The sequence below is a fragment of the Crotalus tigris genome, unplaced genomic scaffold (assembly GCF_016545835.1).
Source record: "Crotalus tigris isolate CLP2741 ecotype Arizona unplaced genomic scaffold, ASM1654583v1 scf7180000018923.2277400, whole genome shotgun sequence".
Classification (NCBI taxonomy): domain Eukaryota; kingdom Metazoa; phylum Chordata; class Lepidosauria; order Squamata; family Viperidae; genus Crotalus; species Crotalus tigris.
Genome location: NW_024097276.1, coordinates 2181370 through 2206201, shown reverse-complemented (window position 1 = coordinate 2206201; position 24832 = coordinate 2181370). Strand labels below are relative to the sequence as shown.

Genomic DNA, 24832 nt, shown 5'->3' with positions numbered 1-24832 from the left:
GGAGAAGCATCCTGGAATTAAGGAGAAACTTCCTGACAGTGAGGACAATCAACCAGTGGAACAGCTCACCTCCAGAAATCATGGGCGCTCCATCACTGGAGATTTTTAAGAGCTGGTCCCTTCCAGCTCTATTCTATTCTATTCTATTCTATTCTATTCTATTCTATTCTATTCTATTCTATTCTATTCTATTCTATTCTATTCTAACTTGAACAATGGGCCCCATCCAACAACATGAAATTTAATGTGGAGAAAAGCAAGGTTTGCACCTAGGAAGGAAAAATCAAATGTACAAGTACAGATTAGGCAAAACCTGGCTCAAAAACAATTAATGTGAGAGGGACCTTGGAGTCCTAGTGGACAATCACTTAAACATGAGCCAGTAGTGTGCGGCAGCAGCCAAAAAAGCTAATACAATCCTTGATTGTATAAATAGAGGCATGGAATCAAAATCACATGAAATATTAGTATTGCTTTACAAAGCCTTAGTAAAATCACACCTGAAATATTCAATCCAGTTTTGGTCACCACATTACAAAAAAGTTGTTGACATTTTGGAAAAAGTGCAAAGAAGAGCAACTAAGACGATTAAACATGACTAAAACATATGAAGAACGGTTGGAGGATTTGGGTTTGGCTAGTCTAGAGAAAAGGAGAACTAGGGGCGACATGATAGCAGTATTCCAATATTTGAGAGGCTGTCACAAAGAAGAGGGGGTCAACTTATTTTTCCAAAGCACCAGAGAGCAGGACAAGAAACAATACATGGAAAGTAAGCAAGGAGAGAAGCAACCTGGAATTAAGGGGAAACTTCCTAACAGTGAGGACAATTAATCAATGGAACAGCTTGCCTTTAGAAGTTGTAGGTGTTTCATCACTGGAGGTTTTTAAGAAAAGACTGGACAGCCACCTATCTGACGTGGTATAGGGTCTCCTGCTTGACCACGGGGTTGGACTAGAAGACCTCCAAGGTCCCTCCCAACTCTGTTCTGATTAAGTATTGACAAGTGATTTGCCTCCTTCCGAAAATAGGGAAAATAAGTAGCTGGCTTTGTATCTAAGGCAGCCTAGAATTCACAGTCTCTTTGTTTTTCTGATGCCTGTTCTGAAATGTCAGCAAGAAGAATTGAAAGGGGAAGGGTAATATAGCTAACTTCTATTAATAAATAATTAAGAAAACCAAAATCATGGCATCCAGCCCTCTCAATTCCTGGCAAATAGATGGGGAAGAAATGGAGGTAGTGACAGATTTTATTTTTCTGGGCTCCAAGATCACCTCAGATGGGACTGCAGCCAAGAAATTAAAAGACGCTTGCTCCTGGGGAGGAAAGCTATGGCAAATCTAGACAGCATTCTAAAAAGCAGAGACATCACCCTGCCAACAAAAGTACGTATAGTCCAGGCCATGGTTTTCCCAGTTGCAATGTATGGCTGTGAAAGTTGGACTATAAGAAAGGCTGAGCGCCAAAGAATTGAGGCCTTTGAACTATGGTGCTGGAGAAGACTCCTGCGAGTCCCTTGGACTGCAAGGCGTTCAAACCGGTCAGTCCTAGAAAAGATCAACCCCGACTGCCCTTTAGAAGGCCAGATCTTGAAGTTGAAACTCAAATACTTTGGCCACCTAATGAGAAGGAAGGACTCACTGGAGAAGAGCCTAATGCTGGGAAAGATTGAGGGCAATAGAAGAAGGGGACGACAGAGAATGAGATGGCTGGATGGAGTCACTGAAGCAGTAGGTGTGAACTTAAATGGACTCCAGAAGATGGTAGAGGATAGGAAGATCTGGAGGAATGTTGTCCATGAGGTCGCGATGGGTCAGACACGACTTCGCAATTAACAACAACAACAACAACAATTAATAAAGCTTAGCAATTATTTATTTGCTTAAAATTAGTTCCTAATTTTTGAAGTTGCTCCAAAGTTGATTTGATCTTGCACCTTCATTAATGCTGATTTAACTATATAAATGGAAATACACACACCTTCATACTATGCATATTTTACATAATTAATGGGCTGGTAAGCTCATTTAGAAAGGGCACCATTTACAAAACCATATGCCAGAATGTTCATTTGGCCTTGGACAGCAGGCTCTGGAGGATTGATGAGCATCTTGTGGTCAGTATAATTATGATTCTGTGCAGGATGGAAGTTTGCCAACAGTGAATGTGATATGAAGAGGTTTAAAATGTCAGTGGCTTCTTTTTGTGTATTTATACAGAGAACATTTGCAATTTATGAGGCGCCTAAAACAGTTTGGCTCTGGAAAAAAAGCAATGTGAACATGAATATATATAATGAAAAGGATCATATATTCTTAAGTTATCCCTTTCCAACCTATGCTTTCATATTCTTATCCATGTTTTTTGTAGAACATTTAAAAAAAAACCTGGAGGAATATATGGCACATATTGACAAAGTGAGAATTGTGCGCACCAAGAAGCGGGAAGGACTTATTCGCACCAGATTACTTGGAGCTACAATAGCTAAAGGAGAAGTATTGACTTTTCTAGATTCACACTGTGAAGTTAATGTGAACTGGCTACCTCCTTTACTAAGTAAGTGGCATAAAGTACCTTAATCTGAATATTAGAATATTTTTGCCTTTGTTTCTTTCTTCACCTCTTCTATCACTTTTGAAATGATAACTATATACAATGACAGATAGACACAAAAAGATTCATTGTGCAACCAAATGTTTTGATTTGGGTGTGATTCCTAAAAACAATGTTTATGGATATTATCATTTGGTAGATCCATAGCTGAGAGTGGTTCTACCTATTCTATGCTGTGAAGAAGCAAAATTTGAATGGAATCTGTTTTGCAAATACAATGCTTTCTCCATTTGCATGTAACCACAGCACAACCATTTTCTGGAACTCATTTTTCATTGCACACCTGTGATTTTTACCTTTTCCCCCCAAGTTTTTTATTAATTTTCCAATATTACATTTACATATTTGAAAAGTAGCATGGTGGCTGAGCACAGTAATTCCATTACATTTGAATATCATCAGTATAAATCTCAGAGTATTACAACAATTAATTCTCTCTCTTTCTCCAATAATATTTATTGTCATATTCGAACCAATACATTTTTTATTCTATCAATCAAACAAAAAATACCTTTCTAGTATTCATCAATGATCTTCAGTCTATACATATCTTAATTAATTTGACATTCCATCTTTTAGACAATAACCTAGTAAGTTTTTCTTAACTTTAATTTCCCACTGATATTTAAATTTAACATTTAATCTTTATCATTTCCAGATTTTAAATGATCCCAATTTCTAAGTCTCCTATCTCATATTTGGGGCTAATAATTTTTTTATTTTCTTCCTTCTACTTCCTTCCTTTCTTCCTTTCCAGAAAAAAAAGAGAAAAAAAAAATAAACCACCAGCATTTGTACCACAAACCCATATACAAATTTAATTATTAGCATTTATACTCCTAAGTTTTACTTAACCTTTGTCTCAACTCATAACAATATCTTAAATTCAAATTTTAGTTATTTGTAAACATTCAAACTTTTAGCCAATCAGTGACCTGATGGTTAATTTTCTCTTAATATTTTTATATAACATTTAATATTTTTTTTCCAAAAATTTAATTAAACACAATTCCTTTATCACAATTCCTCATACAATCTAATATTTAAAATACATCCCTTATATATAAATTCTACCATCTATCTTAACAAACTAATAAAACAGTAGAGTATTCTTATTTCAAAATTTATATTTCTAGGTTTCATATGATCAAAATTTTCTTTATCTCAAATTGTTACAATATCTTGTGTTCAGAATACATATTCTATCTATTCAGATATATTCTATTTTAGATCTCATGTGTAGATCAAAACCCCAATCTTTTTCAATCTTATTCTAGCTTTTTTTCTCTGCCAGGTCATTTTTCGAATCTTTGCTTTTAAATCATCAAAAAGATCTTTTTGAATTATTGTGGCTATTGTTTGATGTTGGTAAGAGTGTCCAGTTAATGTTTTCTTAAGAGGATTAGCTGATTTAGCAGGTTGTCTCTTTGTTTTTCCAGTTCGATGCAGTTGTCCTGAAGTATTTATCTTCTCTTTCATCTGTTTTTCTTTTTTATCTTCAAATTCCTTCTGGTTTATAAGAAAAGTCCTTTCCTTGTTCTCTATTATCAGTTTCTTTTTTGTGTTTTCCATTGTCTGTATTTGTTGAGTATCTAAGTCTTCTGTCATAGCATTTGGTTGTTTCACTTTCTCTATAGAATTCTGTATAGATGATTCTTTGGTTGAAGTCATAATTTGAGTTTGCATATCCAGACTTACATATAGAGTTTGGATAATCGCTTTTAACATACAAAGAATTTGTTCCTGTACTTCCTCCATAGAAGAAATCCATTCCTGTTCTTCTTCTTCCACTAAAAAAAAAACCTAACAGTCAGAAAGTCCACCAAGTGAGGAGCTGATGGTGCTTCAAGGTTGCTTTATATCTTATCTATTTTCAAAGCTGTCAACAAGTCTCTCTTAAAGAATAGCAGGTTACATCTCAGAGTTAGTTGGATCTTTTCAGTTCCCCCCACTCTATTTTAAGGGGACCCCCCCCAAATCTTCAATAGTAATTAGAATAAAAATCAGAGAAAAAATATAGAGAATAGAAAGTTACAAGTCTTATAATCCACCAATTTTAGGAAACAGAATTCCAATTAGGATCCCAGTATTTTTCCAACGTTTTAAACTCCCGAGTGGTTGATTGCCGCTGTTTCTCAAGGGAGGGCTAAAATCCCCCTTCCCTCATCACAGGGGGGAAAGTACTTTAGCAGCTTATGCAGCTAATTAAGTAATTAGGAGGTAAGAGAGGTAGTACTCACCCAGTCCTGTCCACGCTGCTTTGAAGTTGCCAGATGGTAATATGACTTCAACTGTTAGCAGCCTAGGGACGAGCCATATTTCTATGGCTGGTCCTTTCGTCTGCCAGTTTGGAGGGATCACCTGCTCTAATGGGAGAGTTGCTGCTCTCCTGCGATCCAGTGAAAGCCCCTCCTTGCTGGTTGCCTCTTTGGGGCAACTTTCAGCCCTTTTCAGGCCCCCCCAGCAATGCAAAACTGAATGGGGGAGAGAGAGCAAATCTCCCAGCCATCCATGGTGGCTGCGTGACAAACCGCAATTTTATCATTCTCTCCCTTCAATCCATGAAGTAAGATAGGCTTTAGTTGTCCTTAGGTCTACTTGTAATTAAGGTAGAGTTTTTTTCTTCTAATTCTGACACTATACAAAACATTCCTCAAGCTGTGATTAGATTTTGTCACTTGTTTCCTTTGAAGGCAATTAGTAACTTGAAACAGAAACAATTGAAGCAGGATAGGGATTGACAATAGAGGCACCAAATTTCAAAGTAGTTCTTCCATATTGTCACTGCAGTAGCAGCAAAATTAAGTGTCAGAAATATTTCTCCTAACTTTCTCAGTCATACAAGTATATTTTTTTCTCTCCTGTTCAACTTCCTGTACTCATTGCCTCTGCTTCCTCAGTACTCCATTTGGACTCTGAAAGCTTTCTCTATTAGTTTTACTGCATTAAGGAAAGGCTGAAAGATTCTATTTTTCTGTAAAGCTCAGAAACATTGACTCATGCTTAATCAAAGTAAGTTTATTGCCTAAACTAAATGACCCAAAGCCTGCTGACAGTGTTGGATCATACTAGATGAGAAGATGTCTTTAGATATAGTCACCTGATCAACCTGACAAAATCAGCTTAAGAATCCAGTTTAACTTGGGATTCATCTGAATACCCTTTATGCCACTAATATTGTGAGATGAAATAAATACCCTAAAATTTTGGAGCTTCTTTTTTGCAAATTAATTTTTGTAGATTAATTCAGACATAAAATAGTATTATGGGGTATATAAAAGTGTAATGGACTGGAAGATCCCTACCGTTCAAGTATTGGGTTACAGCAAAACCAAATATATTTCATTAACAAGAAGCAGCATTTTCTTTGTGAATATTGTATGCAAACCTCAAATGAACATTTTTCCTTCATTTTTCTTTCTGAGCATTCTTGTTGGCTCCTTATATGAGAGATTAGAGACAGCACAGAGCAGTGCAATGACAAAGATATACATGGTTTGACTTTGATGGTCTCACTGGGATGCTTCTCTTTTTGAAGAACTATAATTGCTTCTAATCATTGTGCAAGTGCATTAAGCCTAGACAAGACCGAGGCTGGATGCAGATATGAAAACTGAAATGCTTCTAGGACCATGGGGACTTGTCTAAACAATCTTCCAATTAAAAAACAGTAAAGCAGAGGAAGAGGGAAGAATGGCTTCCAATGGCTTTTGGGGGGGGGTAAGTTGATAAATGGCTTGACTGTCTTGCTGTTTTCATATTTTCTGTTTCCATATTTCAGACCAGATTGCACTGAACTATAAAACTATTGTATGTCCCATGATTGATGTCATTGACCACAATCACTTTGGGTATGAGGCACAAGCAGGGGATGCCATGCGTGGAGCCTTTGACTGGGAGATGTATTACAAAAGAATACCAATTCCACCGGAGCTCCAAAGGACTGATCCCAGTGATCCTTTTGAGTAAGTAGTCATTGCACTGAGCATGAAAATTAAACAGTGCAGACGATGGGACCTTGGATCAAATTAGGCTCAGATTGTATAGTTTTATTAAAACTAGTAACATACAGGGGCCATGGTGAGAAAAATCAAAAAGTGGATGAACAGATCCATAGAAATGCCTCTAGCACTGTCCTTTGATCAGGAAGAAATCTGGTTAACCAAAGGCTCTTGTTCTTTGTCATTAACAGGAGAAAAAAAATAGTAGGGAATGGGAAATAAATTTATCTGTGTTGATTCCTATTACACAAAATAGAAGATTAACACAACAGATAATCAAACTTCAGTCTATTCTCATCTAGCTAAGGCATTACTCAAGGCAGCAAACATATCCAACACACTTTCCTTCTCATAGTTTTGCCATAACAACCTTGTCGGGGGGGGGGGATTGGGCTGAGAGAGACTGACTGGCTTAAGGTCAGCAAGCTAATTTTCATAGCTAAGACAGGACTTGGACTCATGATCTTCCGTTTTCAAGCCTGGTGCCTTAATCAGTAGACCAAACTGGCTCAGGTGATACCCACTTGATTGTGAAAAACTTCAGATAAGTCAACATCTTAGCACTGATATTGCATGGTTCACAATAAGTCTCTCCCTAGTCTTCACAAAGTCAACTCCCTTTTTATTGATATTTTTTGTCTATATTGTAAAACAGAATTTATGCTCATCTGCCAACAAAACTAAAATCAATGGCACTGGAGGAAAGAAAGTGGAGTTTTGGTTAGTAGTTAAAGCTACAACCATTAAATTAAGATCCTTTCTGTGCTGCATTTATGTAACTTAATTACTACAATTACTACAATGTAATTGTTGACTTTTGTTGCCAATATACTGACAAGAATTGATAGATTATAACTGCCAGTCTTCCAAGGTCCTACCTGTTTTCTTCTCATAAGTCATATTTTTAACTATGAACAGACAAAGACATGATGTCTCAGTGTTGTGGCTAATTTTCTTTAACCTTAGATTTGCATTCCTGAAATATGAACAACAAAAAGACTGAAGCTGTCATAAGTCAAAAAATTCCTTACTTCAGATCAGGATATATTAATAAAATGAAATATAGGATATAGTATTAGTGGTCTGGACAATATAAAACTTACCAATGAGTAAAATGACTGAAGCCAACTATAAAATGAAATATTTCCAATCTCCATGTTATCAGCAGAAAAGAGCTCAAGCTTAAAGAGCCATGACTTCTTGCAAAGCTTTGTATAGGACTGTGCATGCTTTCAAAAGTTCCCTTTATTTTGACACCCATCATCCTTACCCTGGTAGACAGTATTGGAAGCAGAACTATAGCTGCCTGCATAAATAAATAGTGAGAAAGGGCATTCCAGTTATTCCTGGGAAATATTCTTAGAAATACAAAAATAATGTGTTAAGAGTGGAAGACTCCCTCTTTTTTCTTTATTAACATTTAGGCAAAACATTTATGCCTTCTGAATACTAGAAGAGTTCTGAATGCTGAATTCCAAGCAGCTGAAAATTAACTCCATTCTATTAATTTGGTAAAAAGTATAAATTACATGCTATGTTAAATGGGTCTTAGATTTAGAAGAACAAGTAGGTGACAATATCTGGCAGTATGGCAGATATTGTATGGTAGTATCAAGCATCCATGCATCTTAACATTTGCATCAGAATCTCACTTTTTCAATATTCAGTGAGATGTTGGTAAGGCTGTCAGTCAAAGGAATTATTCATTCATCTGTGGTAGGAATGCAGCAGAATATGAGAATTTTGAAACAAGGTATTTAAACAAAATGTCTGGTTAAAAATAAATAAAAGATTCAATTTTTTCCAAGGCCACATTTGTTACAAATATGATACCAAAAATAAAAAATGTAAGTAAAAAAAAGAATTTTGCTTATAGTAATCAAATTAGTCACTGCTAAATAATGTAAATATCGGGATAGTATTTCAATGTATAGATGAATAATAGTATCCTATGTACAGCATTATTGAAAAAGAATATGATAAGGACAATTGTATGTCAAACCAAAGTAATGAATCACTGTTTTGTAAGGAAGGATGGGATTTCATTGGGTATATAAGAAGTAAGCAGAACAGAGTTCGAAGGGATTTTGAAGATCTACTGGTCCAACCACCTGCTCAAAAGGGAACTCTATACCATTTCAGACAAATGGCTGTCTATCTATCTTAAACACCACAACTTCTGGAGGCAAGTCGTTCCACTGATTAATTGTTCTAAATGACAGGAAATTTCTCAATTCTAGGTTGCATTCTGGAAACAGTGTAATTGAACAGTTACATGATAATTGTACAGCACTGTGTACATGTGTAAAACTTAAAATAAAAATTCTATATGTATGGATTGCATATGCAGAGTGCTGCAGACTGTAGCAGAGAGGAAATATCCAGATCCTTACTCATTGTTTTATGGATTTTAACAGAGCTAACCTCATGAGTTGCCCAGATACACTCCGATTTCAGCTATCTCACTAGAGGCAAGAACATATTGAATTACTGCTAGTCCACATTAAAAGATACTTACTGCTCTTTTCCTTGGGCAGCCACAGGTCCTTCTCATTATTGTATGATCCATCTTATGTCCACCTACAGTGGAAACTTGAAAGTGCAAAGCCAGTGGTAAGAACAATGAAGAGCTGTACTGAGGAGGCAAAATAAAAGATACAGGTTGCTCCGATTGCATGGACTGAAATATTTTTGAAGCTGCTTCAGAGTACTTAGATGAATTTACTGAGACTGTAACATCATATGTTAACTTTGTGAGGGCATGTGTGTGCCTACCAAGAGTTTCTGTATATATAACAACAATAAGCCTTGGTTTACAGCTAAACTCAAGCAGCTTTGTCATGCCAAAACCTATAGGAAAGAAGATAGTACCTTATACAATCAGGGAAGGAATGTATTAACAGGGGAAATCAGGGTAGCAAAGAGGAGGCACTCTAAAAAGCTGAGAAATCAGTTCAACTTTTGAACTACAACTGTGTGGAGAAGCCTGAAGAACATCATTACCTACAGCAGACCACCCTCCTTTCCTGAAGAGAATCATCAACTGCAGATGATCTGAATGTGTTCTGCTGTGGATTTGAGAGGAGAACACTGTCATTTACTGTTACTTACCCTATTTCAAACACACCAACAGTAGCCAATTTTCTTACACCTATTTCTGTGTCTCTGGGCCCCCACCTCTGATGATCCTAGAAAAAGATTGGTGAAGTCTATTTCAGAAAAGCACCAGGCTCAAACAGAGTGATTCCTTCTTGCTTGAAAGCTTGTGCTGAACAACTGGCCCCCATCTTACATGAATTTTTAATAAATTACTAGGGATGTGTTATGCCCCTTCTTGCTTCAAATGCTCCCCCATCATTCTGGTTTCTAAGAAATCTTTCATCAGGGAGCCGAATAACTACAGGCCGGTTGCTTTAAAGACCTTTGAGGTGTTAATATGGATATGCAGAAAGAACAGTTGCAACCAGCCTGTCTTCCATAGAAGACCTGGATATTGTGCAGGCCCGAAGGGGAGTTGAGAAGATATCTGCAGACTCCTCACATCCCAGATATAAACTGTTTTCAACTCCTCCCCTCGGGACGATGCTATAGGGCATTGCATGCCAAAACAACCAGACACACAAATAGTTTTTTTTCCCTCATGCCATCACTTTGCTGAAGACTTAGTTCTCATAGTTCTATCTAAAGTCTCTGTGTATTTAACCATGTAGTATGACTGTAGTATTAATATTTATCCTTCTATTATCTTCTTTGCTCCACTGTCTTATTGGTATTATTATGATTATCATTATTCTATTGCTTTGCATGTGCACTGAGAGTTTGCACTAGAGGCAAACTCCTTATGTGTCTAATTACATATTGGCCAAATAAAGTATTCAATTCAATTTTGTGTGTGTGTGTGTGTGTGTGTGTGTGTGTGTGAGAGAGAGAGAGAGAGAGAGAGAGAGAGAGAGAGAGAGAGAGAGAGAGAGAGAGAGAGAGAGAGAGAGAGAGAGAGAGATGTTCAGACTGGATTTGATGACTTGTCCATGTATCAAGTTCTTCCCAAGGACCTGGGAAGTGGAGGGTGGAGGTTTGATGATGTTAGAGGTATTGTCATAGGATGTAGGCTGTTCCAAGTAAAGTTGCCTTTTGCAATTGACTGGTGGTGAATTTGTCAATGCCAATGGTGTTTAAGTGCTGCTCTATTTGTTTTGGGACTACACGCAAGTCACCTGAGACTATTAATACTTCCTTTGCTTTCTTTTGTCAAGTCGTGTGTGTGTGTGTGTGTGTGTGTGTGTGTGTATGATTATTGCTTTTTTAAAAAATATAATGCTAGCTAAGTAGGATTTCATTCTAAGCACAGTATAGAAATCCTACTTACACAGCATGACAACCAGTCTCTTCCTTTCTGCAAATTGAAATTACACTTACCACCATAATCAAGTTCTACAGTTAATACATCCCAAACAAAACACTAAATCTGAGATAGAGCAATGATCTTTCAAAAAGTCTAAATAAATTTTCAGAATAGGCCCATATCATTCTATGTATTCCAAACAGATTCTATTTAAGAATCTGTTCTGAAATTTCTACAGTGTTGCCAAGAACAGCCATTTCTAACTTGTATCCAAGTTAGTATATACTAGACAACCTATGACCAGTTGGGTCATCATTTTAGAGATATTTCCTGACCTAATCAGAGTAATGGAATGACATGGCAGGCAAAAAAACAGCAAGAGTGATTTTCAATTTCCTGCCAATTTTCCCGTTGGGAAGCTAGCAAGGAGCATCATAAATCTCTTCTTCCTTCCTTCCTTCCTTCCTTCCTTCCTTCCTTCCTTCCTTCCTTCCTTCCTTCCTTCCTTCCTTCCTTCCTCCTTCCTTCCCTTCCTTCCCTCTTATCATTCTCTTACCTTCTTTCCTCCTTCACTCCCTCAAATTCCTTCCAGCTTCCCTTTACAGATGTTTGTTTAGGAATAGGCCATGAGAGTAAATGGAATTATTCTGACTTTTGAATCTGCTCATTCACTAGTAATGTTTCAAAGTGAATATAACGATAGCTGAAATCAGTAAGAAGTTTCCATTGCCATACAGCAAAATTTAAACGAAAGCCCTTCTTCAAACTCAGCCTTAAAGAGTCTAATACATTCCTGATCTTGGGGGAGAGATAATTCTGATTTTAATTTGTTTTAAAATTAAATATCACTAATTATCTGAAAATAAGAACAAAGATGTATCATTAAATTATGATGTGACATGAATATGAAAAGAGATAGGAAAGTATATTCAGGAAAGTATATTCAGGATTTGAATTTTACGCTTACTGTGTGCAAAGTAAGCAGGACAAAGCACTAAGAACTATTTTGCCATGTAACTTTGACCAGTTATATACCACATTTATATAGCAATACCACAGGATATTCAAAATGAAGCAACTTCTTTTTACTTTCATTTTATTTTGCAACTTATAGCCAATGGAAAACAGTTTCCTATTGAATGGTATGCTTTGACAAACACTTGGTTTGGGAGAATTGGGATATTTTTCTTCTCCTTAAATACTACTTAGTGTGGTACTTCCAGCCAACTTATCATTCAAATTGCAGGCTGTTTTTTGATTGCTGTACAAACATGAACCCCACCACAAAGACAGTGAATTGTTTTTTCCTTTTCTTATAAGCTGGTCAAAAGAAATAGTTGCAGAAGAAAACCAAGAGTTGCATTTGGATATTTGTTGTTCAGACTACATTCTGCCCCATATTAGAATGCAAAAATATGCAGACATGTAGAAAAGTTCACCTCTCAAAGAACTATGTCATCCTTTTTTGCAATCTGGCAGATTCTTTGCATAGCTTAGTCTTAAACAGCTCTACTTTTCTAAATCCTAAACCAATGAGACCACAGTTTTTCAAGATTGATCAAGAGTCAGTTGGTCAAATCTTGAAGGTAGACTAAATAATAATAATAATAATAATAATACTCCACATCTGCCTATCCCAGGTCCTGGGTAAGGACTCAATAGGTAGACAAAATGCCAAATCCAGTCTGAACATCTGGCTGACTGTGCGATGATCGATAATAATACAAAGACCTACAAATAGAAATAGAAAGACTGTGGCAAAAGCAAGCAAGGGTAGTACAATAGTCATAGGCTCCTTGGGTGCAATCCCAAAACAACTGGAGCACCACTTGAACACAATTGGCATTGACAAATTCGCTATTAGTCAATTGCAAAAGGCGGCCTTATTAGGAACTGCTTCCATCCTGCGACGATACCTGTAATACCATCAAACATCCACATCTGCCTATCCCAGGTCCTGGGTAAGGACTCGATAGGTAGACAAAATGCCAAATCCAGTCTGAACATCTGGCTGACTGTGCGATGATCGATAATAATAATAATAATAATAATAATAATAATAATAATAATAATAATAATAATGTTTTCACAATTAACTAAAAACAGTTACAATTATCTACAGTTTTATCTTTCTGTATGCCTGATAAAATAACTCAAATCAATTCTGGAAAAATGTTACTTTATGAGCACTTTCTCAAAGACTATGCAATATTCTATGTAGCGAGCTACACTTTGAGATCTTTTTATGCACTCTGGTAGCTTTCAAAACTTCTAGAAGATTTGTTTTACTATGATGTTTCCCAAAAGTAAGACCTAATATAAGCCCTTCTCCCAAAATAAGTCCTAGTTTTGGAGTGAGGTGCATGCATAAAAATCAAGCTAGGATAGGGTAAGGGTGCCCCACGTGCCCCACACCTGCTTACCATTACAGCCAGGCCTCCCATGAATCTACTTCACTTGCCAGCCCACTTCTTCTGCGGCATTCCCCAGCCTGCATTTCACCATTAGAGGCCTTCTGGAAAGGCCCCTGCAGCTAAGAACTGAGCTACAAATTCAATCTGTTGCTTGATTCTCAGCTGCAGAAGCCCTTCCAGAAGCCTTCTGATGGCAGAATGCAGGTCGAAGGGCACCTTGCACATCAATCTGAAGCTCCATTCTCAGCTGCAGAGGCATTTCCTTCAGCCACAGAAGAAGTGGATTGGCTGGGCAAGGCTGTTGGTGCCGCCGCCAAAAGATGAGACCATGGAAAACACACACACACACACACACACACACACACACACGAAAATAAGACCTGGTGCCTCTTTTGGAAACCAAAATAAATAAATAAGACCGGGTCTTTTTTTCAGGAAAACACAGTACTTCTTAAAATCTTATCTTCTTTAGAATTTTTTTCTAAAGAAAAAATATATGAATGAAGCTGTAGGGAAAACTAGGTTGTAAATATAGAATGATGGTGGTGGACTATTTCCTCTTCCCACCCAACTCTAACAAAATTCTATAAATGAATAAATAATTACATAATAAGAGCTTCATCTGGATACAGCAAAAATATTACATATTGCTATTTCATTTAAGCGTTGTAAGTAAAACATAAGTAAAATAACAAGAATGATTTTGATAGCAGGATATTAACCAATTTGTATATTTGGCAACTTTGTGAATACTCCGGTTGCAGTTCTGATTCCTAGAAATCAAGAAAACTAATTGAGGAATAGCTCTGCACTGGACTGCACTTTTAAACAGTACAAATATCTTGCCATTTAGTAAACTTGATGTGTCTGATAATTACAGACATTGGGATTACTTCTCAGTGTCAGAGCATATTCTGGCTTTCTAAAAGAGTATTAAGACCTGGATCTATCAACTAGCATAAGGATCCAAGAGTGATATGCAACCCTGGGAGTGGGTGGTAGCTTGAAGATGCTCTCCTCATCTTTTTAACTTTGTCTATTTCAGTATGATTTTATTATTATTTTTTACTTGCTCAGAGTCACTTAGATGAGTGATGTATGAATCTGATTAATAATTAATAAATGAATATGATATATGTACTTGTTTATTTGAAGCATTAAAAATATTTTATAGATAGTAGAAGATAGTAAAAGAAGCAGTAGAAGAAGCAGAAACAAAGGCTTCTACATTTCTACAATGTAAATGTGACCTTCTCTCTTCAGAGAAAAGGCTGGTGGGTTAGGAAAAACACAGAAGTTTCTGTTTCTGATATACAGTACATGGTTCCATATGCTTTTCTCTTTTCTAAATAAAAACAGATTGCTTCTTTTCAGAGCTGTCAATTTTGTGTTCCATTCCATTAACTTGAAACTATATTTGAGTATAATTTTATCTGTCATGAAGTTGGTATCAAATCAGGTCATTGCATGTATTTAGTGACCAATGTTATGTATGCCAAAGCAGTACACTTAAGTGCTAATTTACTGTAGGTGATAAATACTAGTTTGTGTAACTAACCATTACTGAGAGAACTTCATTTTCCTGCACTAGATAGCTAAATTGTCAGGCGCAAAAGATCAGGTTCACACATATAGATTCAAGTAAACTGATTTATTACTAAAGCCTATGCACATGAATCTTCTCAACTAACAACAGCTGCTCAGAATTAGATAAGGGTCCACAAAATTCAAGGGGTGATTGGGCTTAGTTTGCTTGTGACTATGTAGGGATTCCAGATGAATCCCTCTTTTAAACTTCACTCCCAGGTTCTGCCACTCCTCCTACAATACAGATAGATGGAAATTAGTGATAGCAAAGTACTGTTTTCAGTTTAGTTGAGTCAAAGTAATTATCTAGCCTCTGATCTTCAAGTGGCACTGATAGAAATTATTCTCCAGCACAACTGGAAAAAACAACAATTTAGGGAGTATAATATTGAATGGCTTTATTGAATTTTGGAATTCTGTTATTGTGAATAAATTGGTTACTGTTTGGTTGCTATATATCAAGTTGCCTTATTAAAAGTTTGCCTTCTGATTCTAGGATTATACTATTTTTGGCTCTGAGTAAGGTTCTGCTCCCCAAGAGAACTCTGTTTCATGACTTGGACTTTTCCAGGGCTTAGGGCCCCTACTGGAAAAGTAAGTAGAAGCTATGGACAAGTAGCTCTTTGCCCAACTTGAATTGATATATCAGTTGTAGCTCTACCTAGAACACTGGTTCTCAACCTATGGGTCGTGACCCTTTTGGGGGGTCGAACGATGCTTTCACAGGGGTCGCCTAAGACCATCTGAAAGCACATATTTCCGATGGTCTTTAGAAACTGAGACACCGCTCCTCTATCCGGCCGCTGCCACCACCCTCCTCCACCGCCCTCCTCCTCCGCCTCCAGGGCACCCTTCTCCTCCGACAGCGCCTGCTCCTGCTGCCGCAGCACCATTGCGCACGCCCCTGATGCTCCCTGGGCTGGCTCAGTGGCCAGTCAGAGTCGAGCTGGGTCTGGGCTGCTGCTAGTGCTGCCGCTGTGCTGCTCCGCCACTGCCACCGCTGCCGCCTGAGCTGAGCTGCAGCACCGAGCCAGTCTCCATGTCTCCTGGTTGCCCGGGCACGCTCCGCCCCCAGCCACCTTTCGCGCTGCCCGGGAGCATCCCCCACACTGCCCGGCCAGCCTCCCTCACCGTCGGAGGCCACCTCGGCTGTGAGGCATGCAGGGCAGGAGCCGCTCCTTCCCGGTTCACTGGGCTCCAGGCCTGAGAGGCAGCCAGGGGGCAGGGAAGAGGGCGAGGCGGCAGTGATGCCTGCATGTCTGTCGAAGGCCAACCAGATGGGCTGGGAGGGGAGAAGTGGCGCCTTCTGAGCAGGAGCTGGCGCTCCGGCTGTGTCCCCCCGCTGTGATGGCGTTCAGGAGGTTGGAGGGGTGGGCAGGTCCCAGGGGAGTAGCTGGGAGAGGGCAAGAGGTGCCGGGATGAGGATGGGGGGGCTCCAAGTTGGCAGGTATGAGAGGGCAGCCAGCGGTTCCGAGGCACACGGATTCTCCGTGCAGCTTCTGAGGGCCCGGATGTGCCGCCGCTTGGCTCTCCACCAGGCTCTTTGCCAGATCCTCCTCCCCCTCCCTGGGCAATTGTGCGGAGCTGCTTGTGCATCCTTGGCAGCACCTCCTCCCTTCAATCTCTCTCTCTCCTTCCTTCCTTCCTTCCTTCCTTCCTTCTTCAAACTCCTTCCTTGTCCATCTCCTTCCTTTCCCCTTCAATCTCCTTCCTTCCAGCTCCATCTCCATCCCTTCCCCTTCAATCTCTCTCTCCTTCTTTCCTTCCCCCTTCAATCTCCTTCCTTCTCCATCTCCTTCCTTTCCCCTTCATCTTCTTTCCTTCTCCATCTCCTTTCCCTTTCAATCTTCCTTCCTTCCATCTCCATCCCTTCCCCTTCAATCTCTCTCTCCTTCCTTCCTTCCTTCCTTCCTTCCTTCCTTCCTTCCTTCCTTCCTTCCTTCCTTCCTTCCCCCTTCAATCTTCCTTCCTTCCTTCCCCTTTCCTCCCTCCCAACATTTTTGAGCAAGGAAAAATAAGCTTCTCCAGCGAGCATTGCTATATTGTTTTTGTGATTAATCACTATGCTTTAATTATGTTCAATTTGTAACAATGAAAATACACCCTGCATATCAGATATTTACATTACGATTCATAACAGTAGCAAAATTACAGTTATGAAGTAGCAATGAAAATAATTTTATGGTTGGGGTCACCACAATATGAGGAACTGTATTAAAGGGTCGCGGCATTAGGAAGGTTGAGAACCACTGACCTAGAACAAGATACTCTAAAGGCAGTCATACTTGTGGCCTGGTCATCTTCCATATGATGTGTTATAATCTACATAGCACTGCCATGGATAAAACTGAAACTTCAACTGGTCCACATGCTTACAGGAAAGTGTTGTTAATGTCATGTAACACCTTTGCGGCAAGTGCTGCACTGTCTACTGGTTTATTTCCTAATGCAATTAAGTGTGGGTTACTATTTATACAGCCCTTTATGATTCAGGGAAGGGGTACCTATGAAACTTCCTTTTTCAGATTATTTCTGTCTATCTCAACTGAATGCATTGCTGAAAGTCCCCATTAAATTCCCATTTTCACTACAGTGAGAACTGAACTGATATTCCCTAGGGAAGCGTCCTTCCTATGGAACAGCTTGTCCTTTTAGGCCAAAGTGGCTCCTACTACTGCATTGGATTCATGACTTTGCTGTTTGACTACTCTTTAGAGTCTTTTTAAGGTTTAGGAAATTTAGATATCAGTAAAATAAATGCATAGATTAAAAGTAATATGGTGATATACAGATATATTTTGATAATAAATAAAAAGGGTTAACTAAGCTTTCATGAATTACTTTGATTGCTTTTACTTTAAAATTGAAAAAAAGCCACAGACTATTATTTGAGCTAAAATATTTTATGCTAAAATATAAGGGAAATAAAATCAGTAACATAAAGTCAGGTGGCCTATTGCCTTGGGCAACCAATTCCATATGTCAACAGAATACTATAAATGAAGTTATCAATTTAAATTAATTGTTATGGATTGTTATGGGTCCAAGTCAGCATATTTATTTATGATGTCATAAATTTTAAGCTAAAGTCTTTACACTAAGATTTCTAATTGGGGGATTATTGGATGTTCAAAGTAATATTTCTTAAATGGTAACTAAGAAGCAGTTATTAACTGTGATTGCATTGCAATGGTTAAAGAAGAAAGCAATACAGCAGTTGGAGCCCAAATTGATAAAAAATATTAATTTCCCTCATTCCAAGAACAATAGCCCGACTGATTATTTTTGTGGCCATGCTTTGATCAGACTAAATAAAAATTACCATAGTAATTTGATGAAAAGCAGGAATTTGTTAAAGCATTAGGTACATTTGGATTTGAAGTGGTTTCTGGATGTTGATCCAGATTGGTGAATGCAGTTGATAAATGGGGAATGGGTAAGTATGAACTTTATGATACATTGTAAAATGCTATTCCATTATGCCCGGTGAAAAACACACAGTGCACCTCTGCACACATTTACGCTTTTTGTGCTTATCAATATTTTACCATTTCACATAGAAAAGGAACAAGTAATGTTTTGGTGACTAAAGACCATGTTTGTTGGGCTAGAACTGGGATTTGGGTACTTTTTTGTCTTTTTTCATAAGCTATGTCTATTTTATGACTTATGTTGCAATTTACATTTGTTTACCACCTGAAAATGATGGGAAACTACTGTGACATTATAACAATTACAGCAATTACAATCTGAACAGACTTGGGAGTTGTGCAGCCCTGAGGTCATAGGATACCCATTCCAATCTAGATAGATTCTAATAAACTTTATGAAACTTATAGATTTAGGATTGGAAGGAGTTGAACAAATTAAAACAATATTCACAGAGGTACTTTCTTTATTATGGAATCATATTATATGCAATAGATTCAGTATTATAATAACTTATTTCAGCATGAAATGTATGGAATTTGTATGGAATTCTCTGACCTTTCTATCTCTGTGCTCTCCATTGCAAGCTAGGTAAAGCTTCAGAGGAGCTCTTGCTCCCATATTCAATTCAATAGTTAAACAGTCATTTAGCTCATCCCCTCTCACTTCCATAAAGAGGAATGAGGCAAAGTCACCCCTTGTTCCTCCTTTCTCCTGTCCACCCCTCCAGCTAATTATAGCTATTTATGCATAGAGAGTTGCTCTCTTTAATGTTAGAAATTAATTTTCAGAATAAGATTAACCTTGTCTTGCCACTTACAAGATCCCTAAATAAGCTTTAATAACATCATATTAATATTATTAAATGTTAGACTAGTGCTATATTTTATGTGAATTAGAAGACCTATTTCAAATTAGAAGGTAAGGCTATATGCTGTGTCAGAATATTTGTTACTCCTGACTTAAAGAGTAGGCAGACTTACCTAATTGCTGCAAAGAATATTTAGATTTAATTAATTTTCAAATGGCCAATACAGGCCTAAAATCAAATGCTGCTGAATAACAAATTGCTGAGGTTATATCCCCACCTACTGACAAGAAAAGTGAATGTAATCTAAAAACAGATTTATGGTGAATTTTTTTATTCAGAAAGAATAATCAATTACAAATGTATTGTTTGCCAAGGACATTTCTTCATTAAATCACCTCTGTCTTGTTAGCCCAAAGCTTTAAGTCCTTTGAAGTGATGCTTTTCACATTGTGCCATTACATGGCATTGCATGCTGACAGTTTAGGGTGCCCGGACAAGGCAGCTTGAGATGAGGTGGGTGATCCAGTCAGCTTCACCTAGCCTGGCAAGTTTGCTGTGAAGCCACTCCCCTTTCACCTGAGCACTGGCCACCATCATGAAATGGAATACCCAAAGCAGCTAAAGACTTCAAAGGGCAGCAAAGAAATAGACAAGACAAGCAAATGAATGTGGGGTAAAGTAGGTGAGAAAAGATTGGAGAAAATCTAAAAATCTACAGTGGTTGTATGAAACTAAATGGTTGTTGTTCTCCCACTATCTTGGGATTATTTTATGTTTTTATTCTTCTATGTTTTTGTTTATTTTTGTTGTTATTTAGGACTAATTATTTTTATATTGTGTTTTGGTTTTAAGTGTTATTCTGCTTGAAAGATGCCCAGAGTTACTTTTTTGATGAGATAGAAGCTATAAATTTGCTAAATAAAGAAATGCTTTGAAAGCAGTATCTGAAATGGGAAAATAGTTGAGGATAGTTAAAAATGTAGGAAAGACAAATGCTACAGTATTCTGCACTTAGAAAATGAATTATAAAATGTAAGCATATACAACTATAATATTGCAAATAAAGTAGAATTAAATAAAAAGGTAAGCTAGAACAACACAGAATAAATGTAGGAATAAAGGATCCTTGGTGTTCTCTGAGCTTGATTGTTTTTTTATGGACGTTTCATTATCCAAACTGCATGAATATCCAACAAAATGGATATCCAAGCAACTTTATCAAATGTGCCTGACCACTCAGCCTAATGCAGCACATCCAACACAAGCCCTAAAAAGAATAACACTGCCATACATCAAGAATATCTCAGAAACCACCAACAGACTATTTCAACCACATGAAATCAGCATAGCACACAAGCCAACTAAAGCCCTTCAAAACATCCTAAGCAGACCAAAAGACCCATCAGCCCCAGAAGAAAAAACAGGAGTTATCTACAATATACAGTGTAATGACTGCAACAACCACTGTGTAGGACAAACAGGCAGAAAACTGGCAGAATACATCCATTAACAACTTCTGACTAGCAGTCAAAAGACATAATGAAATTCTTTAATTTCACAACATATCAACAGACTTTAATTGGGAAATTGTGACCATCCTAGATCAAAAATGCTAGGAAATTTCTAGTAGCCTAGCACTGACAAATTAGCTATCAACAGACACATAGACATAAACAATATCTATATACTATGCAAAAGAGATGATCAAGCCAAAAGGGGAACAAAAAGACCCAATATCTCCTCACCAGCAATCAGCACCCAGATAAGCATAGATTAACTCAAAGATTAACATCAGACCAAGAATCAAGTAAACAATATCCCAATCAAGGAACTGCCAAATAAACCAACAGTAAACAGCCCAACCAAAACAAAGAGAAAACAACCAAGACCACTCCTGCCAACACTGAGAGGGCAAGTAACTAGAATATACATTGACATCAAACCCTCCTCCCTACTAGCACTTTGGGTGATGAAATGTCTGCAAGAAAACAAGCAAGCTCAGAGAGCACCAAGGATTCCTCATTTCAATTCTGAGCTATAAATATTCTCCTTTATAAGCAGGAATAAATTTAGGGTGACATAAATTCTTCCCATCTCCATTATAAGAGAAAAGCATAGCAAAACTGGATGATTCCGAAGATGGAACTATTACCTAATTTTCTCACCTACTTCTTTATTCCAGATGAGAAATAGTTAATACTAGTTCAAATGTGAACTTTGATAAAGTTGTTTTCTGTATGGAGATGAATCTCTTTATAGAAGTACCTTTCTACATGAATAGGGTCCTTTAAGTATAATGAAAAAACATGCCTGAACTGGAGCTGTATGATTTTTTATTTTTTCTACACTGTTGCCTTCCAGATGTATTAGGACTATGATTCCCAACAACTAAGGTTAGTTTAGAAAAACTGACCTAACATTCCAAGCCGTTTATATTTTAATATCAAGAACTACAGAAAATAGAACTGTTAATAATATTTGGCTTTCTTTTCTTCTTTCTTTTCTTTCTTTTTAATAGTATTTAAATTTCAGAAACAAATACAATAACTTTGAATAGGGTATTCCATTCCGTATGTTCATAAATTATCTGAATCTTTCTAATTACCTCAAGTTTAGACATTAAGCATATTTCTTTTCTTCTATTATTGCATCACTTTTTTCTTCAAACGTTACCAACAATTGCAAACTGTGAATTAGTGGTCTGCTCACAGAACATAATAAGGCTGATGCATGGTAAAATACACAACCATTTCTGTAATAAATTATAGTTATGAAAATATATTCATTATCCACTTTATATCTCAATACAGATAGTCCTTGACTTACAACAGTTCACATAGTGACCGTTCGAGGTTACAACAGCACTGAAAAAAGTGACTTATTACCATTTTTCACAGTTACGACCATTGCAGCATCCCATGGTCATGTGATTTACATTCAGATGCTTGACATCTGACTCACATTTATGACAGCTGCAGTGTCCCAGGGTCATGTGATCACCTTCTGAGACCTTCTGACAAGCAAAGTCAATGGGGAAACCAGATTCACTTAACAAATGTGGCAAGAAAAGTTGTAAAATGGGAGAAAATTCACTTAACAAATTTTTCAGTTGGCAACATACATTTTGAGGACTACCTGTAATGATTTCTGGGCAAACATGGCCCAGTTATGGACCCTGTATAACAAAAGTATAAATATTTGTCAATGGATTTTTTTCCCAATGATTTTAGGTGAATTTCTCCTCCATTCTATCTAAAAGAGCTTAAAATTAATGTTTTGCCTTTTTTTTTCTTCAATAGCATCCTAAATATGTTTTCAGAGTTGAAGGAATTACAGTTAGCTTGCTATGATATTAATAACAAGCATTTTAAGTGGTTCTAAATATTCTTAAACTTCTACTTGACAGTGCCCCATGAGTGCCAGAGAGTAAGAAAAAGGTTGTATTTTCAGAATACATATTTTATAACTCTCTCACATTAACATTATATAGTTATTTGAGGAAAGACTGAGATCAGTTCCTCTTACTGAAGTCTTTGAAGATGATAAAAATTTCAACACATGATGTCAGTGACTTAGTACAAATCTTATCTGGCCAATTGGAATTATGTTAGGGAGATATTTATTAAATGAGAGTCATTTTGAAAATGAAACTCTTTGTACAATTTATATAATATAATAATAATATAATAATGATAGAGTTGGAAGGGACCTTGGAGGTCATCTAGTCCAAGCCCCTGCTCAGGCAGGAACCCTATACCATTTTGGACAAATGGCTGTCCAGTTTCTTCTTAAAAACTTCCAGTGTTGGTGCATTCACCGTTCTGGAGGCAGGTTGTTCCACTGGTTAATTGTTCTAACTGTCAGGAAGTTTCTAGGTTGCTTCTCTCTTTGGTTAGTTTCCACCTGTTGCTTCATGTCCTGCCTTCAGGCACTTTGGAAAATAGCTTGACTCCCTCTTCTTTGTGGCAGCCCCTGACATATTGGAACACTGCTATCATCCCTTTCATTGCCTTAAATTGAACACCATGTTAACTTTTAGGAATTATTTTTTGTTTCTATGAATCAGTATTTTAGGAATTCAGTGCTGGATTGGCAATGCTAGAAGATATTTTCCAGTGACTTTCAGTCATATTAACTCAGCAAATACAGAACAGCAGAGCAACAGATAGAAAAAAAAGGCAATATTTAATTCATAGATAAGCATTATGATGTCAATGAACATCCTCTAGCTTAGTGCTTCCAGGCTCCTTTGTCTTTCATCCTATCCAAGTTTTTTTTTAATTATTAAATTAAAAATAATAAATGAATGGAAGTCTGGCATGCTACAGAGTGAAATGGAAGATTTTGTTATAATTTTTATTTCTCAAAATGCCTCTGGATTCCATTTGAGTCCCAGAAACATTCCTAGAATATTTTTTTAAAAAAATATAGATAGCAACAGCTATTTATTGGTTGAAATTTTGTCCAACTAGCTATTACAAAAAGAAGGATCAGCTGTGATAATAGAGTAACCGGCCGAGATGCCGGGGGCTAGTCTTAGTCATGTTAGCTGGAGCGAGTTTGAGCCTGTGACCCCTGATGAAGTGGACAAGGCCGTGAGGGCAATGAATGCCACCACCTGTTTATTGGACCCGTGCCCCTCCTGGCTGGTTTCTGCCAGTAGGGAGGTGACACGAGGCTGGCTCCAGGTGATAATCAATGCCTCCTTGATGGAGGAGTCTTTCCCGCAACCTTTGAAGGAAGCGGTGGTGAGGCCCCTCCTCAAGAAGCCTTCCCTGTACCCAGCTGTTTTGAAGAACTTTCTTCCTGTCTCCAACCTCCCCTTTGTGGGGAAGGTTGTAGAGAAGGTGGTGGTGTCCCAACTCTTGTGATCCTTGGATGAAACAAATTATCTGGACCCTTTTCAATCTGGTTTCAGGCCGGGCTACAGCACTGAGACTGCTTTGGTCGCACTGACCGATGACCTCTGGCGAGCCCGGGATAGGGGTCATTCCTCTATCTTGGTGCTTCTTGACCTCTCAGCGGCTTTCGATACCATCGACCATGGTATCCTTCTGCGTTGTCTCAGAGAGGTGGGGGTGGGTGGCACCATATTGCAGTGGTTCTCCTCCTACCTCTCTGACAGGTCGCAGTCGGTGTTGGCGGGCAGACAGAGATCGACCCCTAGGCACCTCGATTATGGGGTGCCTCAGGGCTTGGTCCTGTCCCCCCTCCTTTTTAACATCTACATGAAACCTCTGGGTGAGATTTGGCGACACGGGGTGAGGTATCATCAGTATGCGGATGATACCCAATTGTATATCTCCACCCCGTGTCCTTTCAGTGAAGCAGTCGGTGTGATGTGCCAGTACCTGGAAGATGTGAGGGTCTGGATGGGGGTGAACAGGCTTAGACTCAACCCTGACAAGACCGAGTGGCTCTGGGTCTTGCCCCCCCAAGGGTCATCCTGATGGTCCATCATTGGTCCTGGGGGGGGTAAACCTACCTCCCTCAGTGCAGGCACACAACTTGGGTGTCCTCCTGGACTCACAGCTAAATTTAGAACAACATCTATGGGCTGTGGCCAGGGAGACCTTTGCCCAGGTTTGCCTGGTGCACCAGTTGCGGCCTTATTTGGACTGGGAGGCTCTACT

The 24832-nt window shown here is 38.1% G+C and overlaps 1 protein-coding gene across 1 annotated transcript in view; it reads left to right on the top strand.

Moving 5' to 3' along the window:
• The first annotated feature begins 2377 nt into the window (after nt 1–2377).
• Nucleotides 2378–24832, top strand: part of LOC120314397 (polypeptide N-acetylgalactosaminyltransferase-like 6) — a 210895-nt gene continuing 188440 nt past the window's right edge. Inside the window, exons 1-2 of the mRNA XM_039357445.1 lie at nt 2378–2558; nt 6397–6580. Of these exons, the coding sequence (XP_039213379.1) occupies nt 2402–2558; nt 6397–6580 (341 nt within the window). The 5' untranslated portion in view covers nt 2378–2401. The remainder of the gene's footprint in view (nt 2559–6396; nt 6581–24832) is intronic.